At 36.6% G+C, this 21,047-nt stretch overlaps 1 protein-coding gene across 6 annotated transcripts in view; it reads right to left on the bottom strand.

The window, feature by feature from the left end:
* The window catches only part of SHLD2 (shieldin complex subunit 2), a 94,575-nt gene that overhangs the window by 21,639 nt on the left and 51,889 nt on the right, over nucleotides 1–21,047 (bottom strand). For all 6 annotated transcript variants that reach the window (XM_068548017.1, XM_068548020.1, XM_068548022.1 and 3 more), the window contains exons 5-6: nucleotides 6,278–6,472; nucleotides 5,803–5,937 (exon numbers count right to left, since the gene is read on the bottom strand). In XM_068548017.1, the coding sequence (XP_068404118.1) occupies nucleotides 5,803–5,937; nucleotides 6,278–6,472 (330 nt within the window). The remainder of the gene's footprint in view (nucleotides 1–5,802; nucleotides 5,938–6,277; nucleotides 6,473–21,047) is intronic.

Below are 21,047 nucleotides of genomic sequence, written 5' to 3'. Positions count from 1 at the left end.
AATTATAATTGTTAGGCCAAAGGTATTCCAAATTCTAAGGCTTTCATATGCATTGTCAATTGTCCTCAAGAAAGGTTTTACCCCTGAAACTAATACACTGTAAGTCAATTACACTTCACTGGAAAAACAGAAAAGAAAAAGAAAGGTTTGCCAATTTACATCTTCAGTAGTTTAGGAGAGTGGCTATTTCCCCATATCTTCTCTATTGATTTCTTAGGAGAAAAATCAGCTATGATTATTATTTTATTTGTCTGTCTTCCATTACTAGTAAGAGTAACTATTTTCATACATTTATTGGCCACTTTAATTTCCTCTTTGGGTACTTGCCTGTTCATATCTATTGCCCATTTATTCTTACAAGTATTTGCCTTTTGCATATGGCATTACTTTCTGACAAAATGCAATTTTTTTCTGGTTTTTCACTTGCATTTTAATTTTGTATATAGTGATTTTTAGTTGATTTTTAATGCAGTTTTTTGTTGCTATATTTTATTTAACCTACTAGTCTTTGGGTTCCAAATAAGTTCACTTATATTTTCTTCTAGTACTCATTGTTCCTTTTTTAAAATATTTGAATTTCTAATGCACCTGGAATTTATTTTGGCACAAATATAAAGTATAAGTTTAATTCTTATTTTTTTCTCAAATTCTTAGCTAGATATTCCAAATATTATCTACTTTTTAAAGGAAAAAAATTTGCTTTAATTTTTAAATTATAAAATAAAATATACTTTTTGTAAAATATTTAGACAGTAAAAGAAAAGTAATAGGTAAGATAAGATTGCCCATGTTTCAATAAAATGGATAATGGGTACTTCAGCTGATTATATTATTCTGTCTATATGTTTGAAGTTTTTTAAAAAATATATGTATTCATTTATTTATTTTTGGCTGCATTGGGTCTTCATTGCTGTGCTCAGGCCTTCTCTAGTTGTGGCGAGTGGGGGCTACTCTTCGTTGCGGTGCGCAGGCTTCTCATTGCGGTGGCTTCTCTTGTTGTGGAGCATGGGCTCTAGGCACAAGGGCTTCAGTAGTTGTGGCACATGGGCTCAGTAGTTGTGGCTCACGGGCTCTAGAGCGCGGGCTCAGTACTTGTGGCACACAGGCTTAATTGCTCCACGGCATGTGGGATCCTCCTGGACCAGGGCTCGAACCCATGTCCCCTGCATTGGCAGGCAGATTCTTAACTACTGCGTCACCAGGGAAGTCCCTGTTTGAAGTTTTTTATACTAAAAGGTTTAAAACATAAATGCAGACTCCATACATGCATAAAATTCAAACTAAAGGTATAAAGAAAAAATAAAAACCACATAATACTACTATATAGAAATAGCCACTGCTAGCATTTTAGTATCTGTATTTCCAGATTTTTTAAAAATTAATTAATTAATTAATTAATTTTTGGCTGTGTTGGGTCTTCCTTGCTGCACACAGGCTTTCTCTAGTTGTGGTGAATGGGGGGCTAATCTTCGTTGCGGTGCATGGGCTTCTCGTTGCAGTGGCTTCTCTTGTTGCAGAGCACGGGCTCTAGGCACGCAGGCTTCAGTAGCTGCGGCACACGGGCTCAGCAGTTGTGGCTCGCAGGCTCTAGAGAGCAGGCTCAGTAGTTGTGGTGCATGGGCCTAGTTGCTCCACGGCATGTGGGATCTTCCCAGACCAGGGATCGAACCTGTGTCCCCTGCACTGGCAGGCAGATTCTCAACCACTGCACCGCCAGGGAAGTCCCTGTATTTCCAGATTTTTTAATGTGTATATACATACTTATATATCCACTTTTATTAAAATGGGATCCTATTATACATGAAGTTTTATAACCTACCTTTATTTTTTTTAATTTTTATTTATTTATTTATGGCTGTGTTGGGTCTTCGTTTTCTGTGCGAGGGCTTTCTCTAGTTGTGGCGAGCGGGGGTCACTCTTCATCGCAGTGCGCGGGCCTCTCACTGTCGTGGCCTCTCTTGTTGCGGAGCACAGGCTCCAGACACGCAGGCTCAGTAATTGTGGCTCACGGGCCCAGTTGCTCCGCGGGATGTGGGATCTTCCCAGATCAGGGCTCGAACCCGTGTCCCCTGCACTGGCAGGCAGATTCTCAACCACTGCGCCACCAGGGAAGCCCCTATAACCTACTTTTTTAAACTAAATATTCTATAATGTACACCTCTCCACGCTAGTGAACATACATATCTTTGATAGTAAATATCTTTGTGTGTCTACCAGACCACAAATAACCCCCTTAACTGTTCCCTCACCCTCTGAAATAAGCTCAGATACTCCAACTGGTACTTTTTTTTCTTTTTTTTTTTTGGCCGCTTAGTGCAGCATGAGGGATCTTAGTTCCCATACCCCCTGCAATGGAAGTGCAGAGTCCTAACCACTGGACCGACAGGGAACTGCCTACTTTTTGACCCTGTCCTCCAGGCCACAGCTGACTGAATCAAATTCAATCTAGGCAATCAGATTCTCTTTGCTGGGAATTTAGAAATGGAACTGGTCTCTTAAAAGGAAAAGTAAAATAGGAGCTACAGAGTAACCATCTGCTTTCCATAAGGTTGAGAAGCAGGGAAAGTCTAGACTGAATGAATAAAGCAGATCCATGGAGATGGTGCCTGGGACCCAAAAAGCTTTACAGCTCCTAGTTCCAAGTCCCCCTGAAACCCATCACTCTTGTCCTATGTACTATGACATACTCCTGTATACTTCCAATATATCCCCCTTAATTGTTTAAGTTAACCACGATAGAGTTCTAGTTTTAACTACAAGCCCTCAGTGTCCAAGTTCAAATATAATTTCTTAATACATCCAATGGATGCAAAACCTTCATGTGCATGCATTTTTAACTTTGTGATTCTTTTCTTATCATTTGAAACAAGCCAAGTTATTTCCTCCTCAAACTTGAGTCTTTTACTCCTTAAAGACAGTGGGAACTTTGAATGGCAGCCTGATCTGGGTTTTGTTTTGTTTTGTTTTTTTTCTGGCCATGCTGAGGGGCATGCGGGATCTTAGTTCCCTGACCAGGGACTGAAACCATGCCCCCTACAGTGGAAGCACAGAGTCTTAACCACTGGACCACTAGGGAAGTCCTCTGATCTGTACTTTATTCTTCATTCATTCATAAAGAAAATATCTACTAGCACAGTCAGTGCTGTGTGATGGGGATACAATGGTGAACAAGCTAGTCAGGGTGCTTTTATTCACAGACTTTACAACCTACTGGGAAATTTAGTTAATTACCAAGCAAGCAAATAAGCTGGATCATCTGTCTGTGTTAGGTGGCATGAGTGCTATACAAAGAGTGACCTGGGACTTCCCTGGTAGCGCAGTGGCTAAGAATCTTCCCTGGTGGCGCAGTGGTTAAGAATCTGCCTGCCAATGCAGGGAACATGGGTTCAAGCCCTGGTCCAGGAAGATCCCACATACCGCGGAGCAGCTAAGCCCGTGCTCCACAACTACTGAACCTGCGCTCTAGAGCCTGCAAGCCACAACTACTGAAGCCCGTGTGCCTAGAGCCCGTGCTCCGCAACAAGAGAAGCCACCGCAATGAGAAGCCCGTGCACCGCAACGAAGAGTAGCCCCCGCTCGCCGCAACTAGAGAAAGCCCCCTCGCAGCAACGAAGACCCAATGCAGCCAAGAAAAAACAAAGAGTGACCTGATAGCGAGTGATTATGTATATTCATGTGTGAGGCCTCTCTGGGGAAATGAAATTGGAGAGCCATCCATGTGGGAGAGCTGGAGGAAAAAGCACTCTAGGCAGGGGAAACATGTAAATTCAAGATCCCGAGGCAGGAAAAAGGCTGGCATGTTCAAGTAGCAGAAAGGAGTTAAGCTAGTAGGTCTGAGGGAGACTGACCAGTACTGAGACAATTCGTGATACAATTCTATATTTGAATCATGAATTAAGGGCAGGTACGGATATCAAACCTCCATGCAGACATAACTGTGATTTTCCATGAAGTATAATTATAAAGGTTGAGATCATTTGTATTACTCTGTGCTTAATTAGTAATGTCATGAGAGTACTTTATTGTAATCTGTTTTATTTTTTAAATATTAGACTTCTATTAAATGATTTCAGGAGCATATTGCATTGGAAAGGCATTTAGTTCTGAATAGCTTATTTTACGCATACTCAATTCCCAAGAAGTGTAATTTATGTCCCTAGCCCACCCTCATTAGGACCTAAACTGTGACCAATGCTTGCTACATATGAGGCATACCAAATTCCTACTAACAACGCATATTTCTAAAAAACGCAAATTGGGGATTAGTCTCTTATTATTCTTCTCTAAAACATTGACTCTGTTATCTCCAGTATTCAGTAATGACTGCTTGACGATCATTTCTGATTATATCACCTAAATGTGAGTTTGTTTTCCTTGGGAACAAGTAAAACCAGGGCCCAGTACAGAAAGAATAATACAGAGAATGCCTTAAGAAAAAAAAAGAAATACTAAATGAATAGACAGAATGCTAACAATTTGTGAAAGTAGAATCACTTACTTAAATGATTCTTCAAAATTGGTATTTTCCCATTTTAGAAAGAATGATCTTGAGGTATTAAGGTGGATATTAAAACTTAAAAAACAATGATTATAAATAAATATGCTGAATGAATGAACAAAGAACAACTATACCTTAATTCCTGGATTCATAAATTTTCAATATTAACCTAAATATCATAGAATTATCTAGAGATAACTACAATTCCTCTTCTATTAACCAAGTAACTATTAGTTTTAAAAGAATATTCATATTAAGCATGGAGCAATCTGCTTTGCTACAGCTCCACTGTAACTGGAATGACACCTTCGACCTACATTCTGCTCAGCATGCAGTAGACTCATGTTCCTGGCCGTGACATGGTGGTCAACAACGATGGTTTGTCTATCATCGACACATGTTTCAGATTTCTCAACCAAACAAATGTTTGTCACTGCTTGATCTTAACATAAAAGTCAAAAGTCAAATCCTAGTTATGGGCTATTAATGATTAAGAGAGACGATGTGATAGATCTTATCTTTAGATAACTATTTTGAAATAGAAGTTTGCAAAGAAACATTAACTCTTTCAGGTAAAAAAGAATGGGTCACATACTTAATCTTTGAATTAATTTAGCAGAGTAAAACAACTCATAAGCCAGTAATTAAACTGTTTCTGATTGTTGCAGCTAAAGGATCTCACAATATCAAAAGGAAGATGTTATACTATTTTATTGAAACATCAATTCCATTTAATTCAATACATCATAAGTGATTAACTTATGCTTTAAAGAAAAATGTAATCATGTGTCACACTTTAAACATGAACATTCTATGGATGGCTAATAGTCCACACTTTTAAAACCACTGGAATAAAAACCTGGGGCACAGTAATGTATTAAACAGTAACAGTGCGACTTGAAAGAGTTAATGCAACTCCCCTAACATCTGCCCTATAACCAGAGAGAAGTTTATTTATCAGAGTACTTTGGCTGAATAAAAATTGTAGAAGCGTCTCCAGAATTAAATTTTTAAACAACATTATCCAAAGAAGGTAAGCTCTTCACTATAAAGGTAAAGTAGTATACCTGGGAATAAACAGAAGATTTTATTTTGCTACCATTAATTGTAAAGGACTTTTTAGATCACTGAATTGCTTACAGGAGGTATAAAATTATAACGGAAGAAATCTGCAAAAGAATATTCAATCATGATCAGTTATATTTCAAACGTAGTCTGATCTCCAGAGTCTCTTCATCTTAGGCTCATAAGCATTAATCATTTACCTAACTATAAATAGATTAAATGCTTTTTGGTGTATTTACCTTTTTTCCTTTGAAGTTGAGGGTACCAGGCTGCTCCAGGACCCCATAATACAAGCACATAATGTTGACCTTGGGCCTGTTCCACTGTTAACATAACTTTCCTTTGCTTCTGTCCTCTATAACTGTATAATGCCTCTGGAAAAGGAAAAGGAATATTTTAGTTGGCATTACCCTATTACATGTGATACCGTACTTCAGTGTCTAATGATATCTACTGATAACCAAATGGTACACTAAGACGGTCCTGTATCTTAATTTTTTTTAATTGAAGTATAGTTGATTTACAACATCATGTTAGTTTCAGGTGTACAGCACAATGATTCAGAATATACATATATATATGCTTCTTCAGATTCTCTTCCCTTATAAGTTATTACAAAATATTGAGTATAGTTCCCTGTGCTATACAGTAGGTCCTTAATTGTATCTTAATTTTTTTATCACCTAAAATTAAGGAGGCACCCAAAATGTTTACCTGTCAGTATAAGGATATCAACAACTCTTAGAACCGCATGGACTAACACGTCTGGCTGAAGCTGCTCCAATTCCACAAATTCTATACTGCTCATTTTCTGAAGCTGCCTCCGAGGAAGATCTCTGAGATAGGAATGTTTTGAAGACACATATGCCAGTAAGTCTTGAAGTACAGTACCACTAACCATACTGGAATCTAAGAAAGAAAGAAAGAAAAAAAAAAAGACCCCATGTACAAACAATGGAAACATTGTATTTTCCTGATAACATGGTATCTTCTTAGAACTGTTTTGTATGTGGTAAAGTGTGATTAAATGTAAAACACGTTTTCATTTCTATAAAACATGTAGCTTATTCTTCAATCAGTTTAGATGCCAAAATAAGCTTGGTATTTTTAACCAATGGAAATATTTACCATCTCCAAAAAACGTGCCCTGCTCCCTTACTTCTCTATTTTGTTAATAATATCATTTTTCCACCAATTAACCAAGACCAATAGTTCAATTATTTCTTGATTCCTCCATTACCCTGTTGTATCCAACCAGTTCCCTAACTCCTGGAGTCTGATTTGATCACGTCTTCCTCAACTATCCCAACCACTGCTATTCTTCCTCAAGACTGTTAGCATTTCTCATCTGAAATACTCGAAGACTCCCCTAACTGGCTCTCCCAGAACATGCCTTATTCTTTCCCACTGCTAAGCCTGTGCCTTCACTATATTCACTGGCTATAATGCTGTCATCCTCCTCTCTCCCCATCCAAATACTACACAGAAAAACCACCACTATAGACTCCCAGTGATTTCTCCTTCCCCTGAACTTAGTTTTTATCTCTAACTCTCATTTGGCATTTGTGCATGCACTACTTTATATTTCTCTTGATTGTTAGATCGATTATTTAATTCTTAAGTCATTATGCTACTTAGATGTTTTTCTCTCCTGTCTCAATTCTTTTCCTCATTTTTATATGTACTTTACATACAATAAAATACACATTTTAAATGTACAGATTGATGAGTTTTGCTGATTAAAATTTAATTTCCCTGAAGGAAAGGGAGGTATGTTTGAATAAATGACTGATTGTTGACGAAAAATAAGATCTTAGCAAAAAACAGGAGTACTTTTTAAAAAGCAGAGTCTACTAACTGATTTCAATAGAAAAAAATAAACGATTCTTCTTTCCTTCTCCCAGTATCATTTTCATCCTAACGTATTTCTTGTGCCACACTAAAGCCTCATTATTCACTCATTCATCAGTAGACCATCCACTACGTGCCAGGCATTATACCAGGTGCTAGGGACACAAAGACATGAACCCAAGGCTGAAGAAATTATCAACCTAGAGGTTGACAACCAACAATGGGCTTAGGGTATATGCAGTATATGTAAGCATTCCTAGGAGCACACCAAAAGAACTGCCCCGGGAAGTTGGAAGAGGCTTTACTGAGGAAATATTTAGCAAGGTTTTGGAAAAATGCCTAATAAAAGGTTTCTAGGTAGTAACTGGGAAGGAAAGTATATTTCCAGGTAAAGAGAAGGGGCTGGTAATACTTTATGTACCTTAGACGCTTTTTATATTCTGATAAAGCATAGAGACCCATTATCAGAATAATTTTTTTTTTTTAATGAATAGAGTTTATTTTATTTATTTATTTATTTATTTATTTATTTATTTTTGGCTGTGTTGGGTCTTCGTTGCTGCGTGCGGGCTTTCTCTAGTTGCGGCGAGCGGGGGCTACTCTTCGTTGCGGTGTGCAGGCTTCTAATTGCGGTGTCTTCTCTTATTGTGGAGCATGGGCTCTAGGTGCGCGGGCTTCATTAGTTGTGGCTCACGGGCTCTAGAGAGCAGGCTCAGCAGTTGTGGCACACGAGCTTAGTTGCTCTGTGGCATGTGGGATCTCCCCAGGCTGGGGCTCGAACCTGTGTCCCCTGCAGTAGCAGGCGGATTCTTAACCACTGCGCCACCAGGGAAGTCCCCAGAATAATATTTTTATAACAGCTTTATTGGAATATAATTCACATACATAAAGTTCACCCTTTTAAAGTGTACAATTCAGTGTTTTTTATAGTATTTCACAAAGTTGTGTAACTATTACCATTATCTAATTTTAGAACATTTTTATTACAGAATAATATTTTTAAGTTCATGAAATGAAATAGGATAGTAAAACCAATTATATGGAAATACAGTAATCAAAATATTTTTTAAACTGGGGATAACCTATGAGCCTCATTAAAACATTAAATAACAAGATATAGCAGAGTATGCAGCAACTACTATAATTTCAAAGTATGCCAAAGTATCATGGGCATAAATGATATTCAAGTTATCTTCAACAACTGTAATGTGATATGAAAATATATGTGTTTTCCATTGGTGACCAAGTCACAAGTATTGATAATATTACTGAGGATTGTCACCTTATTCATAATGGAAGGAGATGCTAATTTTCAATAAGCAATTAGTGAAAACAAAGATGTAATATCTTACTGTTTCCAGAGATGGAGGTGGGGGGAGGAGGAACTGGATGAAGACAGTCTAAAGGTACAAAGTTCCAGTTATAAGATAAATAAGTACTAGGGGTGTAATGTACAACATGATAAATATAATTAACACTGCTGTACATTATATATGAAAATGGTTAAGAGAGTAAATCCGAAGAGTTCTTATCACAAGGAAAAAGAATATTTTTCTATTTCTTTAATTTTGTATCTATATGAGATGAGAGATATTCACTAAACTTACTGTGATAATAATTTCATGATGTACGTAAGTCAAATCATTATGCTGTATGCCTTAAACTTATACAGTGCTGTATGTCAATTATATCTCAATAAAACTGTAAGGAAAAAAAAGATGTAAGGTCTTCCCATCCAAGTTTATGGACGCATTAACGTAGAGGAATCAATTTTCATAGACGAAAGAGTAGGAAGAACTTTTAGAAGGCTAGTGACCATCCAGCAGATGAAAGGACTAGAAACCAGGCAAGACTGCTTGAAGGGGAAAACGGTGATAGATTTGTGAACTAGTTCTGAGGTAGAATCCAAGAAGCAATTAGATGTGGAGGGTAAAGAAAAGACTGCAGAAGACATCAAGATTTCTGGCACAGCTGAGTGGATGGATAAAAACAAATGTTCTAAAGCTTTTAGAATCTGATACATGAAATCTATTCTAATTAAGGTCACTCAATTCCTAAATGAATTTTATAAAATAATGGTGATAGCATAACAAAGATAATGAGCATAAGAGAAAAGAACAGACAGTATGAAAGATGAATGAGAAAAAGGGGAAGAGTGGGGATAAGGAGACCAATTAGGTTACAGCAAAACCCAACTCCAGATATCTCCTTCCACAGCTCCAGTTTATTCACCAGGCCTCCTGATTCCTCCTTCACAATATTTCCAGCACATTTGGAATCAGAAAAACTGGGTTCAATTCTGACTTTGTCAATAATGACTCCTCTGAACTTGTACTTAACATCTCTGGGCTTTATTCTTTATCTACAATAAGAGCTTTTTTGGGGGAAAAAAGATTGCTAATATCAAATTATTTACTTATTCTTACTTCATAAAAATTTGTACAGAAACATCTGATTACTTAGATTTCAAATAAAATAGCCTACTTCATGAAAACATTGTGTTAAAACTTAGATTTATATACTTAATTTAATAATATTTAAGATAAATTTATATCCTGTCACATTATCAGGACTAGGTTTGTAAAATTTATAACACCATACCGTAATGAGGAAAGAACAAGAGCACAATACACATATTTGATCAAAAGTAAGAAGGCTCTCATGAGTTGTAACAACTTGCAAAAACAAAAAAACAAAAAAAACTCTTAACTAAACTAACCAAATTGACTTATTCTTTCAGAAGAAAAACAATTGCAATATTAGCAAAGTATCAACTGTTAACTATTTCCCTAAATCAAACAAAAAAAGCCTTAGAACATACTTTATTTAGCTACTAACTTGTGTAACCTGTGAAAAACAAGGCAATATAAATTCCTATGTAAGTATAAAAATAAATTTGAAGTAACCTCTAAAGGTTATTTAATTAGCTCAAGGTTTTTCACATTGTTCTACAAAACCTGAAGCTCCCCAGGTTCCATGGGATATTCTCCATCCAGAATTAGATCCTAAGATTTTTATGAAATTACTGAACTAGAGCAATCTCACTTGAATCTAGATCAGTCTTAAAACCAGAACTATCTACAACATCTGTCTCTCAAATCCCTTGCAAAATATTTACATACCATGTTATTTTCATTATTGTAAAACATTCTTTACCCTTCCATTGTATTAACATCTATAAAACATTTATAAAAGCCATTTAGCTCCTTGGAAATATGCTTTCGAAGATGTAGCAACTTCGAATGCTCATAATAAAAGATTAAACTTTAATCTTTTTTTTTCTAAACTTTAATCCTTTAAAGAAATCCCAAAATTAAAAATTGGCTGACTTCAACTAGCCAAAACCATACTGTTTTTAATTACTATAGGTTCACACTAAATCCTGATATCTAAGAGGGCAAATTATTCCTGCTTTTCTTTTTCAAAAATGCCCAGGCTAAAAATATACATATATAAATATAAATAAATAAATACAATAAATGCCCAGGCTGCTTTTGACCACTTACTCTTTTACCTATTAGAATAGTCTTATCAAATTTCATGAAAATCTTATTGGGATTTTGATTGGATTTTTACTGAATTTATAGATCAACTTGGAGAGAACTGAAATCTTTACAATGTTAAACCTTTCAGTGAACAAAATATGTTTATTTAGTTCTTTAATTTCTCTTAATTTTTAATTTTTTCATTTAACAACAAAATTGTTAAATTTCTTACTAGATATTTAGTACCACATGATAATATTGTAAATGGTGCCTTCTCTTTATTTGTGTTACTAGTTGTTAGTCACTCCACTCTAGAAATGCAATTGACTTTTGTATATTAACCTTATACCTGGCCACCTTGCTAAACTTTCCCATTATTTCTAATAATTTGCTTGTAGTTTTAAGAGGGGAAAGATCCTTTGTAAATCTATAAATAATAATTATAATAATCCATCACATCCTCTGTAAATAATGACAGCTTTATTTCTTCTTTTCCAGTCTTTTTGGAAATTTCTCTTTCCATGTTTTCTCACACTGGTTGGTATCTCCAATAATATGCTGAATAAAAGTAGTAACAGCAGCATCCTAGTCTCGTTCCTAATTTTTTTAAGGAATGTTTCTAATATTTCTCCAATTAAGATATCTGCTCTGGATTTTTTAAAGATACTCCTTATGAATTTAAAATAAATTTCCTTCTATTCCCAATGAATAGGGGTTGAATTTTATTTTCAAAAGCTTTTTTGTACCTTTGAGATGAACATATATGGCTTTTTTTAACTTCTTTTTTTGAACTAATATTAGACTTACAAAAAAGTTGCAAAAATAGTGGAGTTCTCTTATATTCCTTATCCTATATCCTCTAACGTGAAGATCTTCATAAGTACAGAATAATTATGAACAGGAAATTAATACTGCTTAAATATTAACTATAAATCTTACTCAAATTTTACCAATTTTCCCACTAATATTCTTCTTCTATGTAGCATCTTATCCAGGATTCTACATTACATTTAGTTGTTATTTCTCTTTAGTCTCCTCCAGTCTGCAGTAGTTATCAGTCTTCTTTTTAAAACATTTATTTACTTATCTGGTTGCGTGGGGTCTTAATTGCAGCAGGCAGGCTCCTTAGTTGTGGCTCGTGGGCTCCTTAGTTGCACACGTGGGCTCCTTAGTTGTGGCATGCAAAGTCTTAGTTGCGGCACGCATGTGGGATCTAATTCCCCGACCAGAGATCGAACCCAGGCCCCCTGCATTGAGAGCACGGAGTCTTATCCACTGCGCCACTGGGGAAGTCCCCAGTCTTTCTTGTCATTCATGACCTCGACACTTCTGAAGAGTATTGATCAATTACTTTGTAGAATGTCCCTCCATTTGGGTTTCCCCAATGTTTTCTCATGACTGAAATGAGGTTATGCATTTTTGGCAAGAATACCACAAAAATTATGCTGTCTCCCTTTCAATGCAACATAGCAAGGAATTCATGATATCCTTAATACTGATATTTACCTTAATCACCCAGTTAAGTTGGTGTCTGCCTTGTAAGTTGGTTTTCTCCTTGTAAGCTGATAACTACCTTGGGGAGACATTTTGAGACTATGCAATGTTATTTCTCCCCAAATTTCCATCTACTAATTTTAGCATCTATCAGTGGATCCTTGTTTGCAATATTTATTACTGAAGTGGTTATCTAATGGTAATTCTCTGTTTTCCTTTTTCTTCTCACATTTATTCATTGTAATTCCAATTTAGTCATTGGAATTGTGAAGAAGAGCTCTTATTTATTTGTTTGTTTGTTTATTTGTTTACTTAATTTAGTTTGTAAGTCAGTCAGTTGAATGTTTATTTATTTCAGTATGAACCCATAAATATCTTATTCTATGGGCTATAATCCAATACTATCTTTTCTTTTTTTCCTTAAATTGTTCCAGTTTTGGCTAGTAGGTAGTCCTTCATGTTGGCTCTTGTGTTCTTTCAAAACAACCCTTTTCTGACACCACCAGATGTTCCAGGCTCTTCTCGTATTTTCGCTGTCCCAGTCCTGTAATCAACCACTTCTAGCAGTGCTGGTTCCTTTTACAGACCAAGATCTGGGCCCTAGGTATGATCATTCTTACTGAGGTGTCACTACTTCTGTGTCCTCTCAGCAGACAGAACTAGGAAATATATGTACTAAGCATAGTAGCCCACCTATACACATATATCTATATTTCTGTATCCCTTTATCTATATGCTTATCTATCTATATATTGAAAACCATGAGCTTATACTAGTATTTCTAGCTCTAATCCAAAAGGTTCCTTTTAACCTTCCCTCTTTTTAAAATATATCTTCTTTCTTTAACAGTGAGAAACCCAATTCTCATTATCTACAACTTATTTACTTACTTGTTCAATTTTAGTACACATACAGAGTTGTTGCTAATCCATTCCTCTTTGAGAAACACTTTTACTAACTAGATTACAGCATTTATGTACGTTTTTTTCCTTAGCCTTACAGAATCCAGTCAATACACTGTTTTCCAGTTTCTTAAGTTTGTTCTTTTTCCCCCCACCCTTCTGTGTAGTTATTTTATTCATCTGTAATACTGTTAGGCTCATTTGTCAGTGTTCATTCCATTTTGGGTTCCCCCTCCACCACATTCTAATTGGTTTTAATCGTTTATTTTCGGGGGTATATGAAACATCACTGTGGATCTGTGAGACAGAGCCACACAAAAAGACATACTCAAAGAAGTGTCGCTCCCTCCTCATCAGTGTTACCCTATTTCCATTCCCTCTTTCATCTCTCTCATTGATGCTACCTTATTTCCATTCCCTCTTTCTTTCTACCCCTTTCCCAACCTTTCCCAAGATTGCAGGTATCCAATCTTGTTATTTTTGGTTTATCCTTTCTGCATTTTTTTTGCACAAATGAGGAGTTACATGTATATTTTCTTATTCCTCCCTTCTTTCTTAGATGAAGGATAGCATACTACATACGCTTTTGGGGGCTTTTTATTTTTCACATAACAATATGTCATGGAAATCACTTCGTATCACTTCATAGACTCTTTTTACACCTGCATAGTATTCCACTATGTGACTGTACCATAATTTAATCAACCATTCTATGTATGAGCATTTCAATTTTTTCAATGTCTCGTAATTATAAACAACACTGCAAACAATAACCTTGTTCTGATGTATTTTCATATTTTTGTATTGATAGTTGTATCTTCAGGATGGATTCCTGAAAGTAAGCTTGTTGGGTTGAAAGCTGCATACATATGTAGTTCTGTTAGGTATCACCAAATATTCCTCCAGAAGGGTTGTGGCAATTTACCTTCCCACCAGCGATGTGTAAAAGAACCTTCTCCCCCACAGCCTCATCAACAGAATGTGTTGTCCTAGTTTTTAATTTTTGCCAATCTGACAGGTGAACGACATCTGTGTTGTTTTAACTTGAATTTCTCGCGTCTACTTCCCATTTTTCCATCAGGTCCGCTGTTGCTCAATTTTTAAGAGTTCTCCACATATTAGGAATACTACCCTTTTGTCTTAGATGTATGTTGCAAATATTCCCTCCAAGTATGCCAGTTGTGTTTTGACTTTATGTTGTTTTTAGTCATTCAAATTTTTATTTTTCCATAGGTAAATGTATTAGTCTTGTATTTTACTGCCTCTGGATTCTGAGTAATAGTAAGAAAGACTTTCCCTACACCAGGTTTAGAGGGGAATTCATCTATGTTTCCTTCTAATAGTTATATGGTTTTATTTTTTACATTTAGATTCTTTTTTTTTTGTAATTTATCTTTTTTTTTAGCATCTTCATTGGAGTATAATTGCTTTACAATGTTGTGTTAGTTTCTGCTTTATAACAAAGTGAATCAGCTACACGTATACATACATACCCATATCTCCTCCCTCTTGCATCTCCCTCCCACCCTCCTTATCCCACCCCTCTAGGTGGGATACAAAGCACGGAGGTGATCTCCCTGTGCTATGCGGCTGCTTCCCACTAGCTATCTATTTTACATTTGGTAGTGTATATATGTCAATGCTACTCTCTCACTTCATCCCAGCTTACCCTTCCCCTCCCCGTGTCCTCAAGTCCATCCTCTATGTCTGCATCTTTATTCCTGTTCTGCCCTTAGGTTCGTCAGAACCATCTGTTTTAGATTCCATATATATGTTAGCATACAGTATTTGTTTTTCCTTTTCTGACTTACTTCACTCTGTATGACAGACTCTAGGTCCATCCACCTCATTACAAACAACTCAATTTCGTTTCTTTTTATGGCTGAGTAATATTCCATTGTATATATGTGCTACATCTTCTTTATCCATTCATCTGTCGATGGATACTAGGTAGCTTCCATGTCCTGGCTATTGTAAATAGTGCTGCAATGAACATTGTGGTACATGACTCTTTTTGAATTATCGTTTTTCTCAGGGTATATGCCCAGTAGTGGGATTGCTGGGTCATAAGGTAGTTCATTTTTAGTTTTTTAAGGAACCTCCATACTGCTCTCCATAGTGGCTGTATCAATTTACATTCCCACCAACAGTGCAAGAGGATTCCCCTTTCTCCACACCCACTCCAGCATTTATGGTTTGTAGATTTTTTGATGATGGCCATTCTGACTAGTATGAGGTGATACCTCATTGTAGTTTTGATTTGCATTTCTCTAATGATTAGTGATGTTGAGCATCCTTTCATGTGTTTGTTGGCAATCTGTATATCTTCTTTGGAGAAACGTCTGTTTAGGTCTTCTGCCCATTTTTGGATTAGGTTGTTTGTTTTTTTGATATTGAGCTACATGAGCTGCTTGTATATTTGGAGATTAATCCTTTGTCAGTTGCTTCATTGGCAAATATTTTCTCCCATTCTGAGGGTTGTCTTTTCGTCTTGTTTATGGTTTCCTTTGCTGTGCAAAAGCTTTTAAGTTTCATTAGGTCCTATTTGTTTATTTTTGTTTTTATTTCCATTTCTCTAGGAGGTGGGTCAAAAAGGATCTTGCTGTGATTTATGTCATAGAGTGTTCTGCCTATGTTTTCCTCTAAGAGTTTGATAGTGTCTGGCCTTACATTTAGGTCTTTAATCCATTTTGAGTTTATTTTTGTGTGTGGTGTTAGGAAATGTTCTTATTTCATTCTTTTACATGTAGCTGTCCAGTTTTCCCAGCACCACTTATTGAAGAGGCTGTCTTCTCTCCATTGTATAATCTTGCCTCCTTTATCAAAGATAAGGTGACCATATGTGCGTGAGTTTTTCTCTGGGTTTTCTATCCTGTTCCGTTGATCTACATTTCTGTTTTTGTACCAGTACCATGCTATCTTGATTACTGCAGCTTTGTAGTATAGTCTGAAGTCAGGGAGCCTGATTCCTCCAGCTCCATTTTTCTTTCTCAAGATTGCTTTGGCTATTCAGGGACTTTTGTGTTTCCATATAAATTGTGAAATTTTTTGTTCTAGTTCTGTGAAAAATGCCATTGGTAGTTTGATAGGGATTGCACTGAATCTGTAGATTGCTTTGGGTAGTATAGTCATTTTCACAATGTTGATTCTTCCAATCCAAGGACATGGTATATCTCTCCATCTATTTACATTTAGATTCTTAATCCATTTGGAGTTTATTCTTCTATTTGCTGTGAGAACTTGTCACCTGAAAACTCAGTTCACCTTTTCGTGGGTGTCAAGTCAAAAGACACTACCGGGCTTCCCTGGTGGCGCAGTGGTTGAGAATCTGCCTGCCAATGCAGGGGACACGGGTTCGAGCCCTGGTCTGGGAAGATCCCACATGCCGCGGAGCAACTGGGCCCGTGAACCACAATTACTGAGCCTGCGCGTCTGGAGCCTGTGCTCCGCAACAAGAGAGGCCGCGATAATGAGAGGCCCGCGCACAGCGATGAAGAGTGGCCCCCACTTGCCGCAACTAGAGAAAGCCCTCGCACAGAAAAAACGAAGACCCAACACAGCCATAAAATAAATAAAAATAAATAAATAAATAAATAAGAAAAAAACCCCAAAGTTTAAAAAAAAAAAAAAAAAGATGGGGAGAAGGCAGGATTTATAACTTGCAGCAAGTAAGGAGAACACTGGTGATCATTCCCAAAGCAGTGTCTCCCAGAAGAGCAAAATTGCATAAGTTTTAAGCTAAGGGTACCTGCATATTCATGAAGGGGTTTGGGCTGGTGTATGCATATTCATGAAGGGACTTGGGCAGTTGGCAGAGTCCAAGCTGGAAAAGGTCAAAATCATCATCCCTTAGGTTCCAGTTGATCTGGTGGTTCAGCAATTCAGGCTAATCTTTACCTTTGAAACAGAACTGGGAATCTTTACAACTGATATTTTATCTTTGTTATTATTATTTCTCTTCCCTGATAACAGTCATTGGTTTCTGCATTCCTTTGTTCCCTTAAGATCATTAATTACTGAGACCTGTTCAAGGACAAGCATTATGGCCATGCTTAGACCACAAAATGGCTTAGGCCAAAAATGGCTTCTCTTGTGTCAAGAAAGCCATGCCTGGTTCTCTTTCTCTGGGGACTCCCTTACCCTATCTGGTTCCAAAATGGATATAATCTTATCTCTTTCTAAATGGCTACCCAGTTACCTCAGCACCATTTATTAAAAAGCTAACCGTTACCTCAGTGGTTTCAGTTACCATCTTTGTCATATACTAAATTATACATATGTGGTCTAATTCTGGTCTCCCTATTCTGTTCCACTGATCTCGATGCCTAATCATGCACCAGTATCACACTGTTTTAATTATGGGGGCTTTAGAGTATGTTTCAATGCCTGATAAGCCTAGTCTCTCATAGTTTTTTTTTCCTAGCTTTCCTAGTTTTTCTGTTTTCCTAGCTATTCTTGCATGTTTGTTTTTCCATATGATAATTAGTATCAAGTTGTATATGCCATAACATAGCATGTTGGTATTTTTATTGAGACTGCATTGAATTTATAAATTATCTTAAGGAGAATTGGTATCATTATAATGTTGAGTCATCCCATCCAAGAATAGGGAATGTTGTCTTTCCATTTGTTCATGTCTTCATTTTTTTCTAGTGTATTTAAAATTTTTCTTCATATAGGTGTTGCACATTTCTTGTTTAATTTATCCTGAAGTATCTTCTTTATTACTATTGTAAATAAGTATTTTCCTACCATTATGCCCTCTGTTTGGTGTTTGTGTGTACAAATGTTATTGATTTTTTTTAATAGTAATTTTTGTATTGTTACACCACTGAATTCTTTTATTGTTTGAACTGATTTTATCTTTGAGTCCCTGGAGTTTTCCAGATATGTTATCAAAGCATTTTTACATAGAGATAGTTTTTATTCTTCTTCACCCATTCAAATGTCTCTTCTTGTCTAATTGCATTGGTTAATAAGTCTATATATAATGGTGAAGAATAGCAGAGATAGTGAACATTCTTATCTTATTACTGATTTTAGTGGAAATGCCTCTAGTGTTTCTCCATTAAATAAGATTAGGCATTAGGGCTAAGCATATCTATATTTTTGATACAGTATCAACTGTATTGTAACTGTAGCACTGTACTGAAACTGTACTTACTGATAGAAGGAGAAAGTATCCCTCAATTTTTACTTCCTGGAGTGCTTTTTATGATAAATTGATGTTGAATTTTGTCAAAGGATTTCTCAACATCTATGGAGATAGTCATATAATTTTTTCCTTAGATTTATTAATATGAAATATGATACTCATGCATATTCTAATACTGAACAAATCTTCCATTTCTGGAATAAATCTCACTTGGTCATTATTTTCCTAATGTGGTGTTAGATTTTGTTTACTAAAATTCTGTTTAAACTTTTGTACCAATAATCATGTATAATACTGGTTTGTATTTTTATTTGTAATGTCTTTATTTGGTTTAGGTGTCAGTGTTATATTTGCTTTATAAAAGGAATTAGGAATTTTCCTTCTTCAATACTCTGGAATAGGGACTTCCCTGGTGGCACAGTGGTTAAGAATCTGCCTGCCAATGCAGGGGACACAGGTTGGAGCCCTGGTCCAGAAGATCCCACATGCCATGGAGCAACTAAGCCCATGCACCACAACTACTGAGCCTGCGCTCTAGAGCCCATGAGCTACAACTACTTAGTCTGCATGCCACAGCTACTGAAGCCCACATGCCTAGAGCCTGTGCTCCACAACAAGAGAAGCCACTGCAATGAGAAGTCCACGCAGCGCAACAAACAGTAGCCCCTGCTCGCCCCAACTACAGAAAGGCCCACACACAGCAACAAAGACCCAACACAGCCAAAAATAAATAAATTAATTTTAAAACTCTGAAATAATTTTAACACCATTGGAATTATCTGATCTTTGAAGGTTTGGTAGAATTTCCTATGAAACTATCTGGGCCTCGCACTTTTTTGTATGGTAGTTCCTTAATTCTTTTTATTTTTATTTTTGGCTGCACCTCACGGCTTGTGGGATCTTAGTTCCTGGACCAGGGATCCAACCGGGGCCTCCAGCAGTGGAAGCACAGAGTCCTAACCACTGGACGGCCAGGGAATTCCCTGTATTTCTTCTATAGAAACTGGTCAGTTTAAGCTTTCTATCTCTAATGGGATCAATTTTGGCAATCTGTATTTCCCTAGAAAATTATATATCTAGCTTTTTCAAATTTATTTGCATTAAGTTCTGTAAAATAGCCTTTTATTTTTTTAACATATTATTATTATTATTATTATTATTATTTTTTTTTTTTTGGCTGTCTTGGGTCTTCATTGTTGTGTGCGGGCTTTCTCTAGTTGCAGTGAGCACAGGCTCCTTGTTGCACTGCATGGGCTTATCATTGTTGTGGCTTCTCTTATTGCAGAGCGTGGGCTCTAGGCGCGTGGGCTCAGTAGTTGCAGCACGCAGGCCCTAGAGCACGTGGGCTTCAGTAGTTGTGGCGCACAGGCTCAGTAGCTCCGTGGCATGTGGGATCTTCCCGGACTAGGGATCGAACCTGTGCCCCTGCATTAACAGGCAGATTCTTAACCACTGTGCCACTAAGGAAGTTCCCTTTTATTGGTTTTTAACTTCTGTTTCAATGATTATTTCCTCCTTGTCATTTATTCTGTATCTTTGTGCTTTCTCCCTTTTTTCTTTTATTTTTTCTTTTTCTTTTGTTTCTTTTTAACTTTATTGTATTATATATATATTTTTTTTTACTTTTTTTTTTTTTTAAAGGAATTCCTGTATTTTTACTTATTTATTTATTTATTTATTTATTTTTGGCTGTGTTGGGTCTTCATTTCTGTGCGAGGGCTTTCTCTAGTTGCGGCATGCGGGGGCCACTCTTCATCGCGGTGCGCGGGCCTCTCATTATCACGGCCTCTCTTGTTGCAGAGCACAGGCTCCAGATGCGCAAGCTCAGTAGTTGTGGCTCATGGGCCTAGTTACTCCACAGCATGTGGGATCTTCCCAGACCAGGGCTCGAACCCGTGTCCCCTGCATTGGCAGGCAGATTCTCAACCGTTGCGCCACCAGGGAAGCCCTTTATTGTATTATAGTTGATTTACAATGTTGTGTTAGTTTCAGGTGTACAATGAAGTGATTCCATTTACATATACATATATTCATTCTTTTTCAGACCCTTTTCTCATATAAGTTATCACAGAACATCGAGTAGAGCTCCCTGTTATACAGCAGGTCCTTGTTGGTTATCTACCTTATATATAGTTATGTGTGTATGTTAATCCCAAGCTCCTGATTTATCCCTCCTCCCCACATTTCCCCTTTGGTAACCATAAGTTTGTTTTCCATATCTGTAAGTTTGTTTCTATTTTGTAAATTAGTTCACTTGCATCATTTTTTAAAAAATTAGATTCCACATATGAGTGCTCTGTCTGACTTACTCCACTTAATATGATAATTTCTAGGTCCATCCATGCTGCTGCAAATGGCATTATTTCATTCTTTTTTATGGCTAAGTAATATTCCACTGTATATACATACCACATCTTCTTTATCCATTTCTCTGTCAGTGGACATTTAGATTGCTTCCATGTCTTAGTTATTGTAAATAGTGCTGCAATGAACATTGGGGTGCATGTCTCCCTTTTTTCTTGATCAAATTAACTAGTTGGTTCATCTATCTTTTTTTGAAACAAGATTTTTATTATTAAAATTATCATTTTTTAATT

The sequence above is a fragment of the Eschrichtius robustus genome, chromosome 7 (assembly GCF_028021215.1).
Source record: "Eschrichtius robustus isolate mEscRob2 chromosome 7, mEscRob2.pri, whole genome shotgun sequence".
Lineage (NCBI taxonomy): Eukaryota > Metazoa > Chordata > Mammalia > Artiodactyla > Eschrichtiidae > Eschrichtius > Eschrichtius robustus.
The sequence above is the reverse complement of the archived record's forward strand: the minus strand, read 5'-3'. Positions and strand labels throughout refer to the sequence as shown.